The 21,193-nt window shown below is 42.4% G+C and overlaps 1 protein-coding gene across 1 annotated transcript in view; it reads right to left on the bottom strand.

Moving 5' to 3' along the window:
• Positions 1-2,501: 2,501 nt before the first annotated feature.
• Positions 2,502-21,193, bottom strand: part of TMEM163 (transmembrane protein 163) — a 110,423-nt gene continuing 91,731 nt past the window's right edge. The window contains exons 6-8 of the mRNA XM_075429738.1: positions 9,727-9,838; positions 5,102-5,243; positions 2,502-3,654 (exon numbers count right to left, since the gene is read on the bottom strand). Coding sequence (XP_075285853.1) covers positions 3,594-3,654; positions 5,102-5,243; positions 9,727-9,838 — 315 coding nt within the window. The 3' untranslated portion in view covers positions 2,502-3,593. The remainder of the gene's footprint in view (positions 3,655-5,101; positions 5,244-9,726; positions 9,839-21,193) is intronic.

Below are 21,193 nucleotides of genomic sequence, written 5' to 3'. Positions count from 1 at the left end.
TGAGAAGCTTCTTCTCTGGGGTCTTTGCTTCAGGTCCATTTCTGGAATATCACTTCCAGGAAGGAGCTTCTTTCGAGGCTCTGTTTTTCCACCATGGTTGGGTGATGCTTATTTATGGCTTGCCTACCATTGCTAGAAGTGAAACGGGACTAGATCAGCAAGGGATCTTACTCGGGGAATTTCCTGATGACAATCTGGGTTCAGAAAAATCTGGCTTTTAGCTGTCAGTGGAACATTATCATTTTCCATTATTAAAATACACCTCATGCCTACTTGGTGCGTACAGCGCAGGGCTTGGGATTCGAGACTGCAGCTGGTATCTGCGAGAGGTTTTTGATAGCGTTCTTCTCTGCTGAACGGTATGGTCAAATTCAAAGAGTCTGCTCAGATTTGTAGTCACATTCAGGGATTAATTTGCAGTTCTGAGTTTGGCCAGACTTTAGTAAGTGTCAGTCTGCAGTCTGTACTGGCCAGTGCTGTTCCTCGTACGAGCACTGACGCTCCTTCCCCGCGTCCTGTGCGCAACAAAGAGGATTTGGCAGTGCTGACAGCTTCTGGGGCCTGCGATCACCAGGCAAAGTATTATGTTGGCCCCTGCCAAGTTTCAGGTGATTAATCCCCGTGCTTTTGAGCTATTTCAGCTACTGAAAAGTCCACCTTAGCTTAGCTAGAAGCACACTTGTCTCATAGTTAGAAAAATCAACTGGCACAGACACGTAATAAAGGAAACTAATACAGAAACTGCTACCGGTGAGGGTGGCTGGCTAGAGCAGAGTCTCTCAGTAGATTGGATGAGCAGTTCTTTCTTCTTCTATTGTCATGTACCACACAAAGTCTCCCTGATGCTAGCTGGCTTTATTAGCATGTATTTGCTTTCATTTCTGAGTATCATTATTTCCTGGTCTTATTCCTTTCAAGTATCACAAGTATTTCAGTTATTTTCTTGTATTTACCTGCTAATATTAGAAATGCTTTGAAGGACCTGTGGTAACAGAGAAGTTTCTGCCGTTGGTTTAAATTAATCTGATAAGAAAAAGTACGACAAACTAGTTTAACCACATCTCCTTTTCAAAGGCTACGCAGCTGGAGCCTGGACTTAAAACATCCTCTAAGAGCATTCGGGAGTTCCAGAAAGAAGCGTTAAACTCCATTTACTCACTGCTTAGCTTTGCTTCATGTGTGAACACATCTGCGTTCTCCTGTGCTCCTGTTTACACTCGGCATTTTACCAGAACTGTTTAACATTTGAGCCGGGCGTTGGTTTGGGTGTCCTACGTACTTCCAGCGCTCTAGGACGCCTGTGCTGCGATGGTTACATCAGGAGTTAAGGACCGTGGCGCAGCCAGCCACACCACCTCGCTTCCCTGCAGAAGCAGTTGGCGCCAGCGTCTGCTGGAGCCAGGCTGCTGGAGCCATGGTCCTGTGGAGCAGCGCTTTTAGTAGTTCCCAAGTGTCATTCTCACAACCAGCGGTGGGACTGGAGAAGTAATGAAGCCCCTGGAGTGGCGGAAGAGGGTAAACAGTACTAATCAAGCTAACAAAACCACAACACGTCTGATATAGCTGTGTTCAGGCTCTGGGTCTGTGGTTCTGAGGCTGCAGATGCTTGACAAAAGCTAGTTCATCAGTGGGAAAGACCTGTTCCGCAGCGCGCGTCATGGAACTACGAGTTAGAGAAGCAGCACAATGGGAAAATATCCAGACTAAGCAAAAGCATAACAAATTAGGAACTTGTGCAGGAAGAAAGGGTCTTGGGGTGGTATTTGATATTTTAAAATCCACCTGTGATGAGTACAATGATGACTCCTGTACTTCACAGCTTTCTGCAGTCCTTGCTGAATGCATTTATGACGTAGCAGTAAGATGAAAGTAAGCGCAATGCTTGACAAGACAAAGGAGCTCAGTGACATACGATGACTTCTATCATCCTGTGACAGCAAGGCAGCATCAGCACCGACAGCAACAACTTTATAAAGTTTGTGTACAACTATTTATACAGATTGAATTGATCCAAAATATGTGTGAACAAACTATAGCAGCAGAACAAATTTCATTTTGCTGTAGAGAATTTTCTGTTTCAAGAAGAACTGGGTGTCACCTTCGCGATACGGTGCACCTCACGCAGGCACTGTCAGGTCAGTGAGCCCTTTGGATGGTCTCTTCCCCTAAGTGTCATATGGAGGTGGCTCTTACTAAAGATCCTTGAGGGCCTGGCCGAGAACTTGCAAAGTGTCATATGATGGGAAGTGCGGTTTTAGCATCACAAGGCACCACTAAAAAAAATCAGCATCCCTGCTGTACATCAGGCACTGAACAGTCTCGTTGTACGTCTAATTTATGTAGTCTATTGTCCTGTAGCTAGAGTGAGTCATTTCCAGCGACATGGCTACTTACCATGGTCCCATCTGAAACTCTACAGTGGACTGTCTATTTTTTATCCACCTGTGATAAACAGAAGCAACAACACTGGTTCTGTGTTGTGAAAACCAACCTGGAATATATAAAATAAAGAGAAAATGGATATAGCCAGAGAATCCAGTTTAATAGGCCGCTATACAGGAAGACTTTGTTCTATGATACATTCTGGAAATAGTTCTCAAATGTTACTTACGGATACTGTATAAAATAGATACCAGTTTTATTGATCATACATCAAGCTTCTTTGATAATTTAACCTGCTATTAAGTAATATATAAGATGTGTGATGGAAGGTGAGCAACACTTTACAGGACAATCTAAATCTAATAAATAGATCTGTATCTCACCACCAGATTGAGCCACTGCTGTGCCATCGTCAGACTACAGAGCAACCACAAAGTCACACACGCTGGTACATCTGCGTAAAGTACAACAGAAGATGAGAATCCCGTTCCTCAAGCAGCTCCTCTTCCTTGCATGACTTTTTGACTTTGGTCTGTACAGTAAAATACTGTGTGTGCTTGTTTGGTCCATGCAAAGCTATGAACAGTGTCTCATTAAGAAAAAATAGAATTTAAGTTGAAGAGGTATAGTTTCAGTTAATTTAGGGTTAAAATGAAGGATCTCTCTGATCACAGAAAGCTCTGTACCTGCTCTTTCTGTGCGTCTGGTTGGATGGGAAGAAGTAGCTACTTTTAAGTGTTTTAAGCAACACAGTTCTTGGTGTCCAGACTCTACCTAGGATACGCTGTTAGCCGAAGAAGTTAGCAAGGATTGTACCTCCATTACAGCATGTGTTTGGGAAAATACAGGCCAGAGGAAAAAAAAAAATATCTGAAACTGGCACTTCTTTACCCACAGGCTTATCACACCATTAAGAACACTTTCACTCTGGAATATACAACACGGCAGCTGGGTTAAAACTGCAAACTGCAGGGTTTCTATTGTCACAGGAATCAATAGCATACTTGAAAAAAAAAATGCTGCTGTTTGGCTGAATTGCAAGCAGTGTGCACATACGCCAGTTTTACAGAGAGATTTCCCATTAAAACAAACTTCAACAAAAACAGACCACGGGAAACAAACTGCATATTTAGTAAAATACCATTGGCACCACTTGCCAAAATGTACGATGCTGTACGTTTACAGTCCTTACAGAGGAGAGGGTGTGATCTTCACTCAAACATTTCGTAGTGGCGCGTTTGCCTTACGCGGGGTATCATATCGATAAGCAACCTGCAGAGGAAAGCACAGGAGGGTTGATGCAGAAACAGGAAAGCCCAGGAACTGGGCTGTTCTCTTTACTTATTAATATTCATTTATTTCATGAATTAAGAAGAACTCAGATGTAGTAGCAGCCTTATCTTGCTTCCTCCTAATCAGAATTAATTCCACTCCGCAATTAATTCTGCCCAACAGGGAGCGTAAAACAAACTGTGCGGCGAGGGGCTCCCCTTTACGAAGCCTGCACGCAGGGCTGCGCCGAGGAGGTGCAGCGCACCGCAGCAGTCACTTCTGGCTGGAGAAGCCATGGGGGGATTAGTGGGAAAGGGGCTGCTGCAGCAACCTGCTCCACGCCAGGCTGCTGGAAGCAGGGATCGGACAGCAGAGGCGAAGTGCAGTAGTTCCACAAATTGTACAACCCGGTAGCTGCCAAAAGAGTATTTAGTTTTACCCTTCATTATCCTCCACTGTGTCTTGGTGACACAAAGGCTGAGCGCGCTGTCGAGCAGACGGATGGCGTGTACGCAGCATGAGTGTCAGCGGCTGTACAAAATGTTTCTGATGTGTTTGGTGCCTTTAAATAAATACTTTTGTATGGATTTGCCTCTACAGTTTTCCAGAACAGCTAGTTTTACAATGGAAACAGTGATTACAGTGATTTTTCCAAGAATGGTATTCTCCATTAAAATGTTAATTTAATTTTCCAAGTTAAAAAAAGAACCCACACAGCTTCCAGATGACGGCTTACTGCAGCCTGGCCAAGGTCTGCTTCTCAACAGGCGTGATTCCGATTAACTCAGATGCTACATCTCCCCCTTTCTCTTACGGCAGAAAGTGGAATACAACACAAAACTCTCAGATTCCACACCGCCAAGGGAAATCATGGCAGCAATAAGTGCATGGCAGAGCTTCATTTGATTTTATTCTATTTCTGGTGCTGTGAATCAAGAAAGCATCTTAAAATTCAATAGAAACAACATTTGAAACATGACGGGCTAACCTTCAGTTCAGGAGTTGCTGTAGGGTAGGGCTAGGATGGAAATCGCTATCAAGATTATTTTTTAGACTTGGGCACCTCACCTTTAACCTAGACTTTCTTTGGAAAAAAAACAGTGCTTAGAAATATGCCATAAAAGCAGCATGGAGTGATTTTTTTGACCAGGATTTGTGGTTATTTTTCAAATATTTCAAAGCTTGTATTTCCAAATTCAGGTATATAAGAGTCTTCTAAAAATTGTTCCGATTTCTTTTTAAGTGCTGGCTGCTTTCCAACTGATATGAGAGACCCACTTTTTCACCCCTTTCCACACACTGCTTCAGTACTGGCAGCTAGTCTAATAAATTCCAGTGACTGACTTTACTGGAGTTATACAAGCCTTTAAGAGCTATGGCTTATTTCATTAACCAGACAGCTCATCTGCTGTACGTACCGAAATACCCGCCAGCAGCAGATACTCACTTGATTCCATAGGCAAATATTGTAAGTCCAATTAAAACTCCTATACTGCCATCCAGGTACCAGACAGAAGAATTGTGTTTAAAAACTTCTGCGCTAAGGAGGATGGAAAATCCCATTATTCCACCTACGAGAGAGTTGAAACCTAGAAGGGGGGGAAAAAAAATTAGAGGAAGAACCAAATCTTCAAGAATTTTCTTTGGCCATCTCACCCAAGAAGAGGCGACCTGTCGGGAGACAAGGCACTGTCGTGCCAGTGCCGCCGGAGAGGGCACAGGCCCCTGGGAGCCCTTACACTCGTGTGCTCTTGCACTGCATGAAGGAGACGGCGGTGCGATGCGTTCGTGCGTAGTTAGACAGAGGTCTTTGCCTTCATTTCAACAAATCAAACATGGAATAGCTGGTGTCTGACCAGTGGTTAAGAACTCTGCCACTTCCTGGATAATATAAATAAATTTACATTAATTTACCTGTACTGTGTGTCTGTCCCTCTTTTTTCACTCTGTTTAGTTCAAAATCCCAATTCTAGCTGCTGTTTGTTTCATACAACTTTTACCTCTTGATGCTGATTTTCCAAACAGCAATATTCCTTCAAAATGCTGGCCCTGCACCATGTTGCCTCTGACAGCCAAGCGCTTCCCTCTCTCGGAGCTTATTGTCATGAATGAAGCGAACTTTGAGCTGTAAAGTAGCGGCTTAGCGGGCTGGCCACAGCCCGGCATACGACTGCTGCAGCCCAGTTACCTGCCAGAGAACCTCTTCGTTATCCATGTGCCACTGCCACACGTGAAAATATCCCCGCTTAGAACTTCAAAGGCCACTTCAAAGGTACCCAGGGGCACTCACTTTCTCTGAGAAGGAGCAAACTGGAAGCCAGTGTACCCAAGGAGTGCACGAAAAGGAAAACAGTTTTGCACAGTAATGTTTCAAAGCCCTTCTCTTGAAGCTTTTTACCTCATCCCATATATTTATTTACATGTATCTGGCACTACAGCTTAGAGCTGCATACACTGCTGAACGCATTAGGGAAGACGTACAGAAGAATCGTACAACAATTTTCCATTTATGCCTTACACATATTACAGCAGCTTCATATCTATTATTCACAATTGTTGTTATTAGCATTTTAGACTCCTCTTTCTCTTTTAAACCCTTTTTCTTTGTCTTCAAGATTGTCCGTTCAAATTTCTCCCAGAGTTTTGGGAATAATTAATGCATTTTTCCTTTGACTCATGTTTGTTTGGTTATTGCTCTGGGGTTTTTTAAGTCATTGCTTATATTCACTTTTTTCCCCAAAATTCTCTTTTTCTGAATTTTTGTTTCTCAACAACCCAAAAGGTATCACTGTTGTTCTACAACAACAAAAGATGCACTGATAAGGCATTCATTTAGTAGACACATATACTATTTAACCTAGTTAATAAATGAAAAATCAAACTTGAAATATTCTGTATTGTTTGGTGAGTCAACTCTAGTCAGCTGCTTTTTATAGTACTTAGCCAGGTTTTTTTCCAGTTCCCCATGACTGCCAACAACCGCCTCCAGGACACTTACTGCTGAATATCTCCTGTGATCCAGACCTCTCACATCCAGTCCATACCTAAATCACATTAAGTCTTTCAGAACAGATGTAGCTAAAAATTGACCTTTCCTAGGTATCCCTGCAGCTGAAATACTTGCATAAAACATCAATATGTCAATTAAGGTTCACCACACCCCTGTCAGTAGGGCCAAGGAAACCCTGGCATGGAAGAGCACACGTTCCTTAGAGATCTGTGGCAGGACAGGGCATACAAAGGTTTTGGGCTTCCAGCCCTGCAAACAAAAGGGGGCTGGGGTGTTTTTTTTGGACTGTGGCAGTGGATTCTACAATTGGTATCACAGGTCTTGCATGTAAATGCCTGATGGTTGTAAGCCAATATAGACACAATTACTCCGTCAACACTCTAGTCTAGAACCCTGAGCCTGTTTTTATTCCCAGGCAATAAAAGTTACACTGCTAATACGTGTCAATAAAATATATTGTTTGTGTGTATATATAAAGAATATTACATTTAAATTTATTAACTATAAATTTAAACCAGCGTTACTTCCCCTGCTCCAGCTTAAGTTAGAATCCATCAGCATGACATGCAAAAAGCAGGCGCAATACATTTCCTTGCCATTATTGGCTGATGGTTCCAAATGAACTAAAAGCTGCTTACAAAGGAAACGGTTTTCTCTTCCTGACTGTCACTCAGTCAAACCTGGCTCTGCTGGTGTGGCAGGAAACCACGTCATGGCTGCAGGTATGAACCCAGACGCCATGGTCTGTGCAGAAGGCTGGCACAGGAAAAAAACGGGGACTAAATCTGGGAAGGACACAGGTATCTAAAACCCACAGGGAAGTTGGCTGACCTCACCTAACTGTAACACGTCTGTATTTGTCCTTTGAGATATTACAAAATTCAAGATAGGAAATGACTGTTTTTATTATCCAGAAGGCCATGAACTTTTGCTATAAACAAATTGCACAAATAGCATTTTGCTTTATTAGGATTCATACATTTAGGCTTTTAAGAGATATTGTTGTCAAGCCCTATCCCAAAACAAAATTATTCTTTTAAAAAATCTCAAACAGAGGTTGACATATATGAGAAAGAATTTGCTGTTTTGAAAATAAACTATTTTTCAGGAAGAAAAATGTATGTTCTTGTTACTCAAAACAGTTTGTTGGTCCACAGCCAGTGATCGCAGGAGGTAAATTAGCAGGAAACAGAAAACACTAAAAAAAGATATGCAAGGGAGTGCTAAATCTGTCTCAGCTGCTGAATCACACTGTCTCCTCCTGGCTGTTAATAAATCAAGTATGTATGTAAATATGCCTTGTGAAAAAAGATATCTAACCACACATGGTAAGATCAGCCTCCTACATTTCCTAAAGTAGTTCTGAAGGCAGGAAGAGAGAGATAAAAACCAGACCGAGGTGATAGTATACTTAATTCTCTAATTTTTTTTAATCAAAGAATGAGCAATCTCCAGCTCAGAAGCAATATAATTAGCACAAGGATGTAATTACGGGGGAAGAGATTTCTGTGTCATACAGGAGACCAATTCAGAGCTCAGAGCTAGTTATTCAGGAATTTTTCAATGAATATTTTGTCTGACAAAACCACTCTGTTTCAAACACAAGCTAGATTTTTTTGAAGGGGGGGGTTAATCATTCGCCTGCCTAGACAGAGTGCTGCAGCGGTCAACGTGTCCCACTTACACTCTGACAGCGAAGGCAGTCAGACTCACTGGCCTGCAGCTCCCAGGATCCTTTCCAGAATCCTTTTTGCAGGTTGGAGACCTTTTTGTTTCAAAATGGCTAGGGTGGCAGAGTCCACAGTGAAGATTAAGATCACCGAACAGCACGGTCTGTTGGGAGAGAATCGCAAATGCAGGGAGGCAGTAGCTTAGCTGTAACTCCCGCACTGCTGTTTTGATTCCTTTTTTGTTTATTTTCTATTTAAAATATAAATACACATGAAGTATTTATATAAGTGGGATGATATAAAATATAAATACTCATAATATGTGTCATCATGCATCACCAAAAAAATTTTGAGTATGTTTAAATTACTTAAAACAATTGTATGTATCCCTAGAGTAAGCTGGAAAATTGAATTTCCTTAAAGTGAAATCTTTAACGGAGTAAAATAATTTATGTACCACAATCCATGAATCATTAACACCCTACCGTGTATGTTTACAGAGTATTTCAAATTGTCCTGTGCTGGCAGATAAAAACTGGGAGAGATCTGTAGGGCGCTGTGAGATCTCCGCCATCACTGAGGCCTCACTTGTTCGCAGAGCAGACCCCCGTGGCTTTCTGAAGATTCACCAGCTTGAGCCTTGTCAGTAAGAGGCGTACCTGGACCTACTTTTAAAACATGCCTTTAAACATACCTTGAAAACAGCAAGTCAGGCGCTACACGCCCGAGCCGACAGACTAGGGGCAGTGAGGTCTTCCAAGGACAGAGCAGAGGAGATGCCCCTCGTGCCGCACTCCGGCGGGGCCGGAGGAACGTAGGGCAGTAGGTGGGCAAAGGCTTTGTTTTGTGCTCCGCCGGCTCTACCGAGTGGCAGGAAAAGCGCTACGGTGGCAAATTACATCTACAGGGGGTATGCACGAAGGATGGCCGCGGTTCCTGCTCAAGCCAGGCAGGCAGGCGCTCTCTGCAACAGACTTGCTTCAGTTTGACTGTAGGGACAGAATAGTTCACCAGGCGTAGGCAGTGAGGACAGATGTGACTTAACCAAAGCTACATAAATTGGTGTCACGTCCCCCCTCTGTAGTCTAACCTCTGACTAATACACACCTAATTTATTACATGCTCTACCTCTAACTCTCTATTTTTGTGTCACTATCTGCACATTAACTGTTTGACTTCCATCATTTCAGCTGAGGTATCTGTGTAGGAGGCTAGTGGTACCACAGACTGTTCTAGGGTTTGGGGGTTTGTTTTTTTTCACCATTTCCCAGTGGCCTTCTTATTTCAATGCTCTTTCACGGTTGCCCTCGTGCAGGGGTCACTCGTACCCTCTGTGTCTACGACATTCCCTGGAAGAGTCTATGAATGCAGCAGGATCAACTTTACACTCACCATCGGTTATCAGCGCTCTGCTTGTGAGGACCTTTCCCAGCATAAATTTGATTACTGCCAAGACAGTGCAAAGGATTCCACTTAAAACGGAGACACTATACAGAAAATCATCCTGAAAGAAAAGATGTCAGACATTAGTACATCTTCTGGTCATGCCCCATACATTAAATGACAAACAGTACTAGTTATTTGTGCCACTGAAGTATATAACCTGAGAAAAAGCTTCCTGGAGTTACAACTTTCACAACAGCTGGTGCTTCTTTTGCTTGTATTGCTGTCTGTAATTGCTTTTGCAAACACAGTTAATGACAGTTCCAAGCACCAAATGTTGAACTGACCCGAACTCCTCAGAATCAGGAGGTTATATACCTGCCGGGCTGACTGCAGACTGCTGAGTAATCTGGTGTCTAAGGCAATCCGTAGTGACGTCCCCACTTGCAGGATATAAAGCCCTGAGAGTAGAATCCCACTTACCAGACCTTTGTTGATTTATGGTGTGAGAAATAACTGCTTAATATTGTTTCTGATTCTGTGCTTGCTTTGGTTTCCTTCTTCTACGGTAAAGTATTGTCCAAGCTACATCTGTAGGTGTTTTGATACTCATATGAGAAGTCAGGTTTAGGTCTTTCTTAGAAAACAAGTTTTCCATAGACTTTCATTTCACAGCGACAGAAATACCCACATTGCTTAATGTGGATATATAACATGGGCTCCCTAGGCTCCCTCAACAGAACGCTGCGTGTCTATGTAGGGCAGATAAGAGTAACTGATTATTGTTTAACACACATTCTCTAAAATATCGTCTGGAGGCAACTACCTCTTTCTGCTCACTGTTTTGTGTTTGTCTGGGGTGGGAGGGAACACTCCTGCGCACTGAAACCCCGCCATTGCACAAAGGTGCCTAAAGACAGTGCCTGTGCCTGCTCCCCGCTGAGGTACATCAGCCCGCGGGCTATGCGGAAACACCCAAGCCAGCTCTTAGCATGCTTACCTGCCATCTAACCACAGAGCTTTGAAATAGATTAACCTATTGCTCTTAATAGAAGCTTTAATTTAAGCTGTTGCAACATCAGTTCAAATAAAGAAAATAGCAAGATTTTTTTTTTTCATCTGCAGGTTTAAGTGGGCCAGTGCCATTAGGACCCTGTTACCGATTAAACCGCTCTGCCAAAATTCCCCGTTGACAGTAAACATTGTGATGCTGATTCATCATCAGCTCCATCCATTCTCATTATTTTAGCAGCAATCCAAAACCCAAAGAACTCAAAAAATGGTTTTGAAAGCTGCTTAAGAAGATACTGGGAATTAGATTACTGGTATAATGGACTCACATCCCTACATAGATCATTTAATATATTTTTATTCAATTTTTTGTCATATAATTTCCAAACTCTGCTTCATTCACTCCCAGTCATAAGCTCACTCATTCTAGTCCTGGTACAATATTGAATATTAAGACAAAATGCACTGAGGGAAAGAGAGTACATTAGAAGCACTGAGAACACGGAACTCAGGCACTGGGTAAAGGTAGGATAAAAAGCATTTGTAAAATTATTCTAACAAAATGACTGGAAAATACCCAGGTGATTTTTGAGTGCTAGGGAAGGACTAAGGAAGGACTGGGAATATTTGATTACTGTCAGCCTAACACGTAAAGTTGGGAGCTTTCAGAAGATCTGAAATGACAGTCTAGATAATATTTGCAAAAAGCACATGAAATTTGAGATCCTTGTCAAATCCATGCCTCTAAACTTTGTGCACCTTTTTCAGAAATGCATATTCATCATACCCAAAGACTTTACGTTGACAGCCTGAAAAATTCTAATTAGTATTGTGATTTTATGTAATCTCATCTAATACTGTATTAGATATTTTACCTAATATTCAATATACTGCAATGCATGTAAGACTTCAGAATAATCTGAAGCAGAATGATGTGCTGCACCAACCTAGTGATCTCTATGCCACCCTGCCGCGTTAGCAGCCAGAGTGCCATTCCCACTCTGTCGTACAGAACGGGAGCTTCCCACGGATGCACGACTTTGGTTTTTACTTCAGTCCTTCGCAGCGGTAAGCGTGGCAAACAAACCTCCTCGTGATGCTCTCCAGAGCATGAAGGCCCCTCACTCTCTAAATGGTGAGCGAGGAGGGGATGAAAAGAGCAATGCGAAGGGGTGTGCAAACTTGATGTGCGCTCAGCCGTGCCCCGGCCGGTGGCTAGCGCCGGCCTTCCACAGGCAACGTGTGTTGGGCGAGCGCTCAACGGAGCAGTCGCCAGTTCAACACCGTGTTTCTCCTGCGTCGCACTTGCCAATGCTCAATGACTACACAAGATCTCTTATATCATCATCACTCCACAGACTCTCCAGAAACTTTGCTGATGGCTCCCAGGCACCCCCGCTTCTTGTCTTCATCTTTCTCCTCAAAGCGCAAGCTTTGTCACTAGCACGGAACTGAACGTTGCAGACCCAGGGGAGGCGATAGCATAAATGACTTTGCTATCAAAAGTCATTTTACCGTCAGCCCTGGGCTGACAAAATGCAGCTTTCCTACACCTCTGAGGTTCTTGGGGATGGACCTGTATACAGTTCCAAATTCACACAGTTTGGAAAAAACTATGAATCTCAATATAAGAGACTTTAAAAGTTATGGATACAGATGCTCAGAAGTCCAACTATTTAATTCAGAATCTTGAAAATGTTATGCTTTTTTCCCTGTGCTACAGTACAAGCTTTCATCCTGTGGGTGGCACAATATTTTCAGCTGTTTTTTTTTTTTCATTGTCATGGCATGTACTATAGATTTTTGAGGTGAATTCAGGTTTTTTTGTTGCATGTGTCACTAAACTCATGGTATGTGGAAATGCATCTTGTTCCAGCTGTATGGCTGTGGTGAAAATTAGCCTAGCCACAAAATTAGTCTAGAAAACAAGGACGACTTAAATGTGACACAGATTTCGGAATGAACTCAAGGTGAATTAATGAACCGGCTTTTTATACAGGATTCAGGAGCTAGAAATTCTTCATAAGTTTGGGGTGGGGTTTTTTTCCGTTGAATCATAGAAGACAAGCTTGTTTTGTTGCTAATACTAATCTGATAACCACTGATAATGCAGAAGACCTGAAAAATCAAAGCTCCTTCGTTATCACAGTGGACAGAGAGGGAAGAAACTAAAAAACTCTGCTCTTAATGCAAACGCCTCAGCAGCTGCTTGATTCAGACTGTGCCAAACAGATTTTCAGAAGACGATATTCCTTTTTTTTGTCTCTAAACCCCTGAATCTAAATAGTATCTAAAATCAACTTCTGCAGTGGTGTGCAGCATTTCACAGCAGCCACGGGGAGGCGGCAGATACCTCAGTAACTGAGCACAGGCTCCATGAAGACAACATCGAACAGGAAAAAACTCTTCCAAATTCAGTTTCTTCAGTACTTTGCTATGCTTTCTGGGTGTCCAGGCATCCAAGATCTGGAAGAAGAAGAGCGAGGCTACTTTCTGCTAACAAGAAGGTTTTGCAGATGTAAGAGGTCAGCCCAAAGCGCGCGGTGAAGCCCAGTGGCGTGGACAGCGCTTGCGGCACGTTGCCCAAGCAGGTGAAGTGGTAACAGGAGGGAAACAGCTCAGAACGCTGCCTTGATCAGAAGCTGGAACCAGTTCAGGATGGCGGCTGGCTGCACTGGGATGCTATGAGTCAGGACGGCATGGTTGGAGGCACCTGCTAAGAGGGATTCAAGAAATTACCTTAAAATTAGGATGGCTGCTGGGCTGAGCACCTGGGCTGGAGCCAGGGCCTCGCAGAGGCGGCTGGCCGATGGGACACACGACCGACACGTGCACTTCGCTTCAGTGCTACGGGCTCCCAAGAGTTAAACACATCATACTGTGGCTGTGAAACGATTCCTATCAAACTAACTCATCCTTTGGAGAAGCGAAGAAAAGAGAAGCCATAATGGAGATCTAAATGAATAAAATAAGCCTGGCCATCTGGCACCATCTCCCTCCGGATCTTCCACAGTCCTGCCCTCTCTGTACCCCTTGCCCTCCCATCTGACAGTCATTAAGAGCATGAAACACATCTAGCCAGACTCACTGTACGCGTCCTTGGTGTTGTTTTAATTAAAGCAGCAGCAAATTGTGACAGATGATAAAAATTTAAATTCTGATCATTTCCATATGATAAAGGTTTCTCAGGATGGTAAATAAAGCTCTTTTCTATTTCTTTTCATCATATTCCCTCATTACTACTACTCTGTACATGAAACCTTTATTAAAGGACACATATATCTTATTAGATGGCTTCATGTATAAAACAGCACTGTACCTAACGCGAGGTGCCCATCCTGGACTGCCATCTCATTACACAGCACTCTAATAGCTGAGATGTCCCTATTTAAGATTTATTATATGCAAGATTTTATGCTGTGACAGTTTCCCAAAATAAAGCTTTCCTAGGATGCTCTTTTTTCAGCCCTGGGAAAGGAATAACAGAAGTCAGCAGGCAGCTTTCCTGCACTTTATCCAAAGGCATCGTCTCCACCAGCGCAGCTGAGAACGGAGGTCTTCAAAAACGTGACAACAGTTCTGTCCCCGCTTTCAAAGATTTCACCAAAAGCAGCAGTAATCTTATGGCTTAAGGAAAATTTGTTGACGATGGTGTTGTGACTTTGATCTCTTTCTGGATCTATTGTAGAAAGTAAAAAAAAAAAGCCACAGGGGATGCTTCAGTGCTTGGCTTATTAGGTGGAGATATTTTAACCCGATTCCCAGCCTAGCAACTAAAATTCAGTTGATTTATTCCCCAAATCTTTTCCTAGAATGCATCTCACTAATTCTGACCCTAAAACTTTGCCCCGATTTCATACATTATTTCTACCAACTGCCCGCCATCCCCCCCTCCTTTAATTACAGCCCTTTCACTTCTGCTTTTGGGATGTAAAAATGTTCTCATTTTCCCTGAAGCGTACGGTGTTGAGTAAAAATGTATTCATCGGTATAGGAGGAAGGCAGCATGTTCAGTGTTCCTCCCCAGTGGCCACAACACTTGCAATATTATGATAAAAACTAGGTATGATCCACCTCTCTGGCCCTCCTAGCTCATTCTAGTGCAACCTCAAAACAAGCTGCTTCTGCCCCCCAACAGCTGCAGGTTTCTTTCCACTCCTCTGCCCTCTCCTTAGCTTCCTCTGTGAACCGTCCAAAGGCTGAACCACCTCCCCCGTCCGCAGGAGCTGGGAGTTACTGGTACTGCCTTTTCCATGTCACTTTTCCCCTTCCTGGTGAAGCTGCTGTCTCATGGTGTTGCACCTCTTCTCTGCTGAGCCATGCTCACCTTGGCTGAGGAGGTAGGGACGCATTTCTGGAACACTACAGATGCTGTTGGCAGGAGAGATGTCACGGCTAGCTCAAACTGAGCTGAGTTTGTGTTGTTAAATATTCATTTAGCCCATCTCTGCAACTCACCATCTGTCTCACAGGTCCCGGCAAAGACCCTTCTTCAGTCCAGGTGACTGGTCACCACCCTTCCCAGCGCCTGTCAGGTCCTGCTGCCACCCTGCTCTTCATCCCCATGTCCACACGCTTTCCACAGCCTCCTGCTCCGCCAGGTCCCTCAGCAGCTCTTGTGTCACCTGGCCATGCTGGCTGTCAGATCACTAAAAGCCCCTCTATGCAGCATGTTACTTAACCATAAAGGACTGGTTCCCCCCTCCCCCCGAAGGATTCTGTTTATATAGACAGTAACAGACATATTTCTAATACAAACACTAAAAAAAAAAAAAGTCCAAATCTCTATCACACTTTCTCCCAAGTAATAAGTAGTTTATGTAATTAGTCTAGAGGGATCTTCTGGGAAGCCGGAGGGACTCTCTCACCAGCTAACTTCAAACGGGACAAGAGTTTTAATCGCACTTCACTGTCAGAAAACAAACCAACAGCCCAGTGTCTGACTCAAGTAGGAGACAGTCTCTTCACATGGAAATACGAAGATCTATTATTAGTACCAAAAAAAAGTACCTTATGAAAGTTTAAACTTGTACCTTCGGTACTGAAGAGCTGTGACAAAGCCATTACACAGCGCAGAACACTTCTTCAAGAAACAGCTAACAAAGCCAAGGTGTGCTGAACACTGCAACGGGGGCATCGGGGCCGGGAGCCGAGGGGCTACGACCTCTGGAGAACTCTCTCAGATGACCTTAGGGCTCCTGCAAAGGGTCTGCTTGAAACTCTGAGATCACTCATGATTCCCATTTTCCCAGAATGCATCTACGTTGTTTTAGCATCAAACAGCTATAAACTATAATCAGAAATGGTATTTGTCCACCCTCAGTAGTGTCCCTCTAGTAAGACTGCCATTTCTTCAATTGGTAGGGGGGTTGAGACCAGCAACACGTTTCACAGAACCTACCAAGTGGCTAGCAGTTGCCAACTTTTATTTCTTGTCACCGGGTGGTAAAATCTGAAAACAAGGCTTTCCACCAATCACTTGAACAAAGAGTCAAGCATATTTGATACGTTTTTCCTAATCCTGGCTTACTAGCTAGTCCAAATCTCCACAACATTCTCACCTACCTGTAAGAAGCACGGTTAAATTAAGACCAAACACCAAACCATACATAATAGGTAACATTATAAAACAGGATTCTAATGTATACCTAATGTTTATGGTACTTTGCCTTGAAATGGTAAGCAATAAATTTTATCTATATATATGAGAGACTAGCAATGTATAGGGAAGTATGTGTAAGGACATATATTATGTGTATCTAATCACAAATATTATTTACTATATAGCTACTGAGCTATAATTCAGCTGTTGACATTGTTAAATATACTGATGTCTTTATTATATACAATTAAATTACTAAATAAATTAGAACTCATAAAGCTCTACTGTGCCACCCCTAGCTTCCAGTTTCAACTGTAATCAATAGTATATGACAGAATTGCAGGCAGCCTAATTTTTCAAGTGATTTCATTTCTAAAAGCATTGGAGGCGCCATATCGGATGTGCTGCACGTCTTTTGTACACAAACTGATTACATTTTTCCTTCTTTGTTCTGCAGGAAATGTCAGAAATATGGCATGATGCTTGCTTACTCTTGCAAAAAAGTGTCCTTTGCCATACTAATGAGGACAAATGCCAAACTGCATTGACATTACATGTGTTATACTATTACCTAGGGAAATGCAAGCAGTAACTGAATAGTAAATGGATATTGATTTACAACCCCAGGTGAAAATAAAACAGTCATTCTCAGTGTGGCTGGGCTGGGCTTTTTTAGCCTTCTTTAATAAACAAAAATAGGTTTGCAAATTCTTTGTGGCAACAGTCAAAATAAAATAAGCCATTTACACTTATATTAATACTATCCAAGAATATATAGTGGTTGACATGAAAATGGTAAAGGGACAAATGAAAAAGAATTTTTATCAGGGAGATGGCAAGCATGAACACTAGCAATGCAAATGCAAAACAATTCTTGAAACCTATGCTTAATTTGAGTTTTGAACTCCTTTCTCAATATATTAACAACACACCAAAAAAATCACTGAAATTTACAGAAAAATCCAAGCATGATGTCATCAGCATCATGCAATATCATTGTTCCTCCTTATTTGTAATGAAGTGTGTGCATACCAAATCCTCAGGGTCAGTGCTGGCTGTGGATACAGCTCTCTGAAACATCAATAAAGGAATGGTACTTCTTTTTCCTAGTGGGAATTATCTTATTACGGCTAACATAGGTTGGAGAACAAATGCTGTGAATAACAATAGGGAAAATATTCTGAAGCTGATAGCTAGGGGGAAAAAAACACAGTAAATTATTTCTTAATCAACAAGAAGTGATTCTATTTTGGCTTCAACACTCAAAATTGTAGAAAAAAAAAGTCCTTAAATTACATGATCTGAGAAATACTAATTTTAAATTAAGTGGAGAGGTAAATAGGTTTTATATTCCAAACATCAAGTACTGATTAGCTTTGGAAGTCAGATGTATTGAAGAACAGCTAAAATTATCAGAAACCTTAAGTCCAAACACCTCAGAAAGCAGAGCAGCTGGCCTACTTCTTCTCGCACTTCCAGCAAGTGTATTAGGAACAAAGAAAAAAGGGGGGGGGGGGAGGGGGGAGAGGGGAGAGAAAGATCTGATCAGTGAAAAATATTTCCTTAGGGGTCAATGATATGAAACTGAAATAATAACTGCAGCATGTCATGCTGAAGCAGATCCTCAAAGAATGAAGATTCACAGCTGTGTAAGAAATTCACAGCTATATAAAAAACAGAAGAAGAACACAGAAAGAAGCGGAATTTTGTAGCTGTGAGGTTCCCACACATTAATGGCACATCTCTCTCCCGAAAAAAATTTTGCTTTCTTTGGATTTTGTGTTCTTTCCATATTTTTTCAAGTTTACCAGGTGTACAATATCATGTCCACAGCTGCTTCTCATTGCAAATGTATGGATAGTGTTTGGGCTGTACAGCCACTGCATAGCACATGCATAGGAAGTCTAAGACAGTGTCACTCGAAAATTCTGGAAACGGTTTGGGGCCCTGTATGGGCTCTATACAGCACATGTACACCTACCTGTTACAGGAGATCTTACCCAAATATCTAGGCAACCTAGCTCTGTGATCAGAATAGCAAAGAAACAGTAAGGTTTCCTTCAAAACCAGCATGGTCCAAGACAAGTGGGAAATGTCGCCACAGTTCTAAATTCATAAAATAAGAAAGCTTTAATTAAATATATTTTCAGGCAAATGAGAAGAGAGGTCACAGCTTGATAAAGAAAGTGGCTTGCGCGTATATGTTGATGCGTGCAGAAACTGCATCTACATACACCCTCCCACACAAATTTGCCTCCAAAGGAAAATGAAGCATCTCTGCAAATTCAAGGTAAGGTTATATGACAGACAGATCCTTTCTGGAAGGGACGTGAAAGCTTTATTCTGATCATTTACTCCTCTGTCCAAAAATCAGAGACCCATAATACATTTTCTGATGTTCAGTAAAAGCAATGTCCAAAGCCTCAAAAACGTAGAAGGAAAAAATCTGCTACACGTCTCACTGCATATATTTAATATTGGCGGTTTCCAGACTTTTGGAACAAACAGATCCCTTCAGTTGCACTATTTCTCCTACACCTACCTTATCAACCCTGTAATTCATGACTTTATGAATTAATTCATTTAAAAACATAATAAGCAATACAATTCTGTGGATCAGTTGTTGGAAAACACTGCTCTACATTGCAAATATTGAAAACACTAGCACAAGGGGTTGTCTTTTGAACCCTGAGGATTAACATATATCTGAATTACTTGAAAAGAAGATTTTCCCCATGATAGTAAGAAGTGTATAATTAATACAAACACAAAATTATATAGTAAGTGTATAATTAATTCACTGGCCAACTCTCCTGACACAGAATATCATTTTTCAGGGCAGGCTTCTTTTTAATTATAATATAAATACAAAGTACTGTGCACAGGGAAAACCCTGAGTTTACCTATTAGTTACAATTTCCGAACTTGCTGTTAACTGCAGGAGATGGACTCTACAGTTGAAGTTCTGTAAAAATATCAGTTCAGTGCTCAATACTAATTTTCAAAAACGAACATATTGTATAAATCCCTGGTGACCCCTGTACCTTGAATCCTGTGGGCCCTTCAGGCTTGCTCATCTAAAAATGAAGATAAAGCTAAAAAGAAAGGTACGAAGAAAGTCAGTGATGACCAAAGATGGGCCTTTAGCCTGACCCAGTACGGCCATGGTTGCTGTTGCATGTAGAAAACACACACACTACCAGGAGTCAGAATTTCAGAAAAACACTTATCATTAAACTTATCCATATTATAAACCAATTAATCTACTTAGTCTTTCATATCCTGCCTTATAGGCTATTTCAAAGTTAACTACAGGCCTTGGCATATCAAGCAAGGCAAACAAAAGGAGAAATACACCATTTCTATGCTTCCCAAAGTTTTGAAGCATTCAAAAGGATTACAAAAAACATTGCTTGCGCTGAAAGCATGTGTAGTGACATACACTACCTAGTATTTATTTTTACTTAACACACAGAAAGAGGCAAAACAAACAAAAAGAAGAAAAGAAAGGCAGACGCAGTATTAAGAAATGCAGAAAGTCAGGAGCTCTAATTGTCTTCTCTTCTATGCCAGTGCAGATCAGGAGTGTTGTCATTCACACTGTTTCAACAAAATTACATTCGGCGTAGAATAAAAGAGAATTCAAATAGGTGACTGAAAAATGTCTGACTGAGCTAAACCTGAGCTCCTGTCCTGTAAATTAAGCAGCTCCTCTCTGCAGTCTAACAAGAAACTGTGGAAATTTAAGTCTCTTACTGGATGGGGTAGTCAAGTTGGAAATGCCATTAACGTGTAAACCTGTCCTTCTCCTTTTCATTCTCTTAATCCTGGTCAGGACTGCCAGACCTGTGGCTGAAATCACCATATGAGATGACAAAAACACTGAAGACTCCTGTTTATAAATGTCAACGTAAGTGAAATTGAGTGGCTGGTACACCGTCAGGCTGTGCTGCCATCCAGCAAGACCTGGACAGGCTGGAGAGTTTGGCAGAGAGGAACCTGATGAAATTCAACAAGGGCAAGTGCAGGGTCCTGCACCTGGGGAGGAACAACCCCATGAACCAGTAAAGGCCAAGAGCTGACCTGCCGGAGAGCAGCTCTGTGGAGAGGGACCTGGGAGTGCTGGTGGACGACAAGTTGACCACGAGCCAGCAGCATGCCCTTGATACCAAGAAGGCCAATGGTGTCCTGGGGTACATCAAGAGGAGTGTGGCCAGCAGGTCGAGGGAGGTTCTCCTCCCTCTCTACTCTCAGCCCGAGTGAGGCCCCATCTGGAGTACTCTGTCCAGTTCTGGGCTCCTCACTTCAAGAAAGATGAGGAACTACTGGAGAGAGTCCAGCGGAGGGCTACAAGGATGGTGAGGGGACTGGAACATCTCTCCTATGAGGAAAGGCTGAGGGAGTTGGGCTTGTTTAGCCTGAAGAAGAGAAGGCTGAGAGGGGACCTTATAAATGCTTATAAATATCTCAAGGGTGGGTGTCCGGAGGATGGGGCCAGACTCTTTTCAGTGGTGCCCAGCAACAGGACAAGGGGCAACGGGCACAAACTGAAGCACAGGAAGTTCCATCTGAACATGAGGAAGAACTTCTTTACTTTGAGGGTGACGGAGCACTGGAACAGGCTGCCTAATGGGGCTGTGGAGTCTCCTTCTCTGGAGATATTCAAACCCTGCCTGGACACATTTGTGTGCAGCCTGCTGTAGGTGACCCTGCTTTGGCAGGGGGTTGGACTAGATGACCCACAGAGGTCCCTTCTAACCCCGACCATCCTGTGATTCTATGAAAATAAAATCTGCATTCAAAACATTTGAAAAAGCATTTCAAATTATTTTTTAATCATGTGAATTTTATATCCTTTCTTAT

This window comes from Opisthocomus hoazin, chromosome 9, assembly GCF_030867145.1.
Source record: "Opisthocomus hoazin isolate bOpiHoa1 chromosome 9, bOpiHoa1.hap1, whole genome shotgun sequence".
Taxonomy (NCBI): domain Eukaryota; kingdom Metazoa; phylum Chordata; class Aves; order Opisthocomiformes; family Opisthocomidae; genus Opisthocomus; species Opisthocomus hoazin.
The sequence above is the reverse complement of the archived record's forward strand: the minus strand, read 5'-3'. Positions and strand labels throughout refer to the sequence as shown.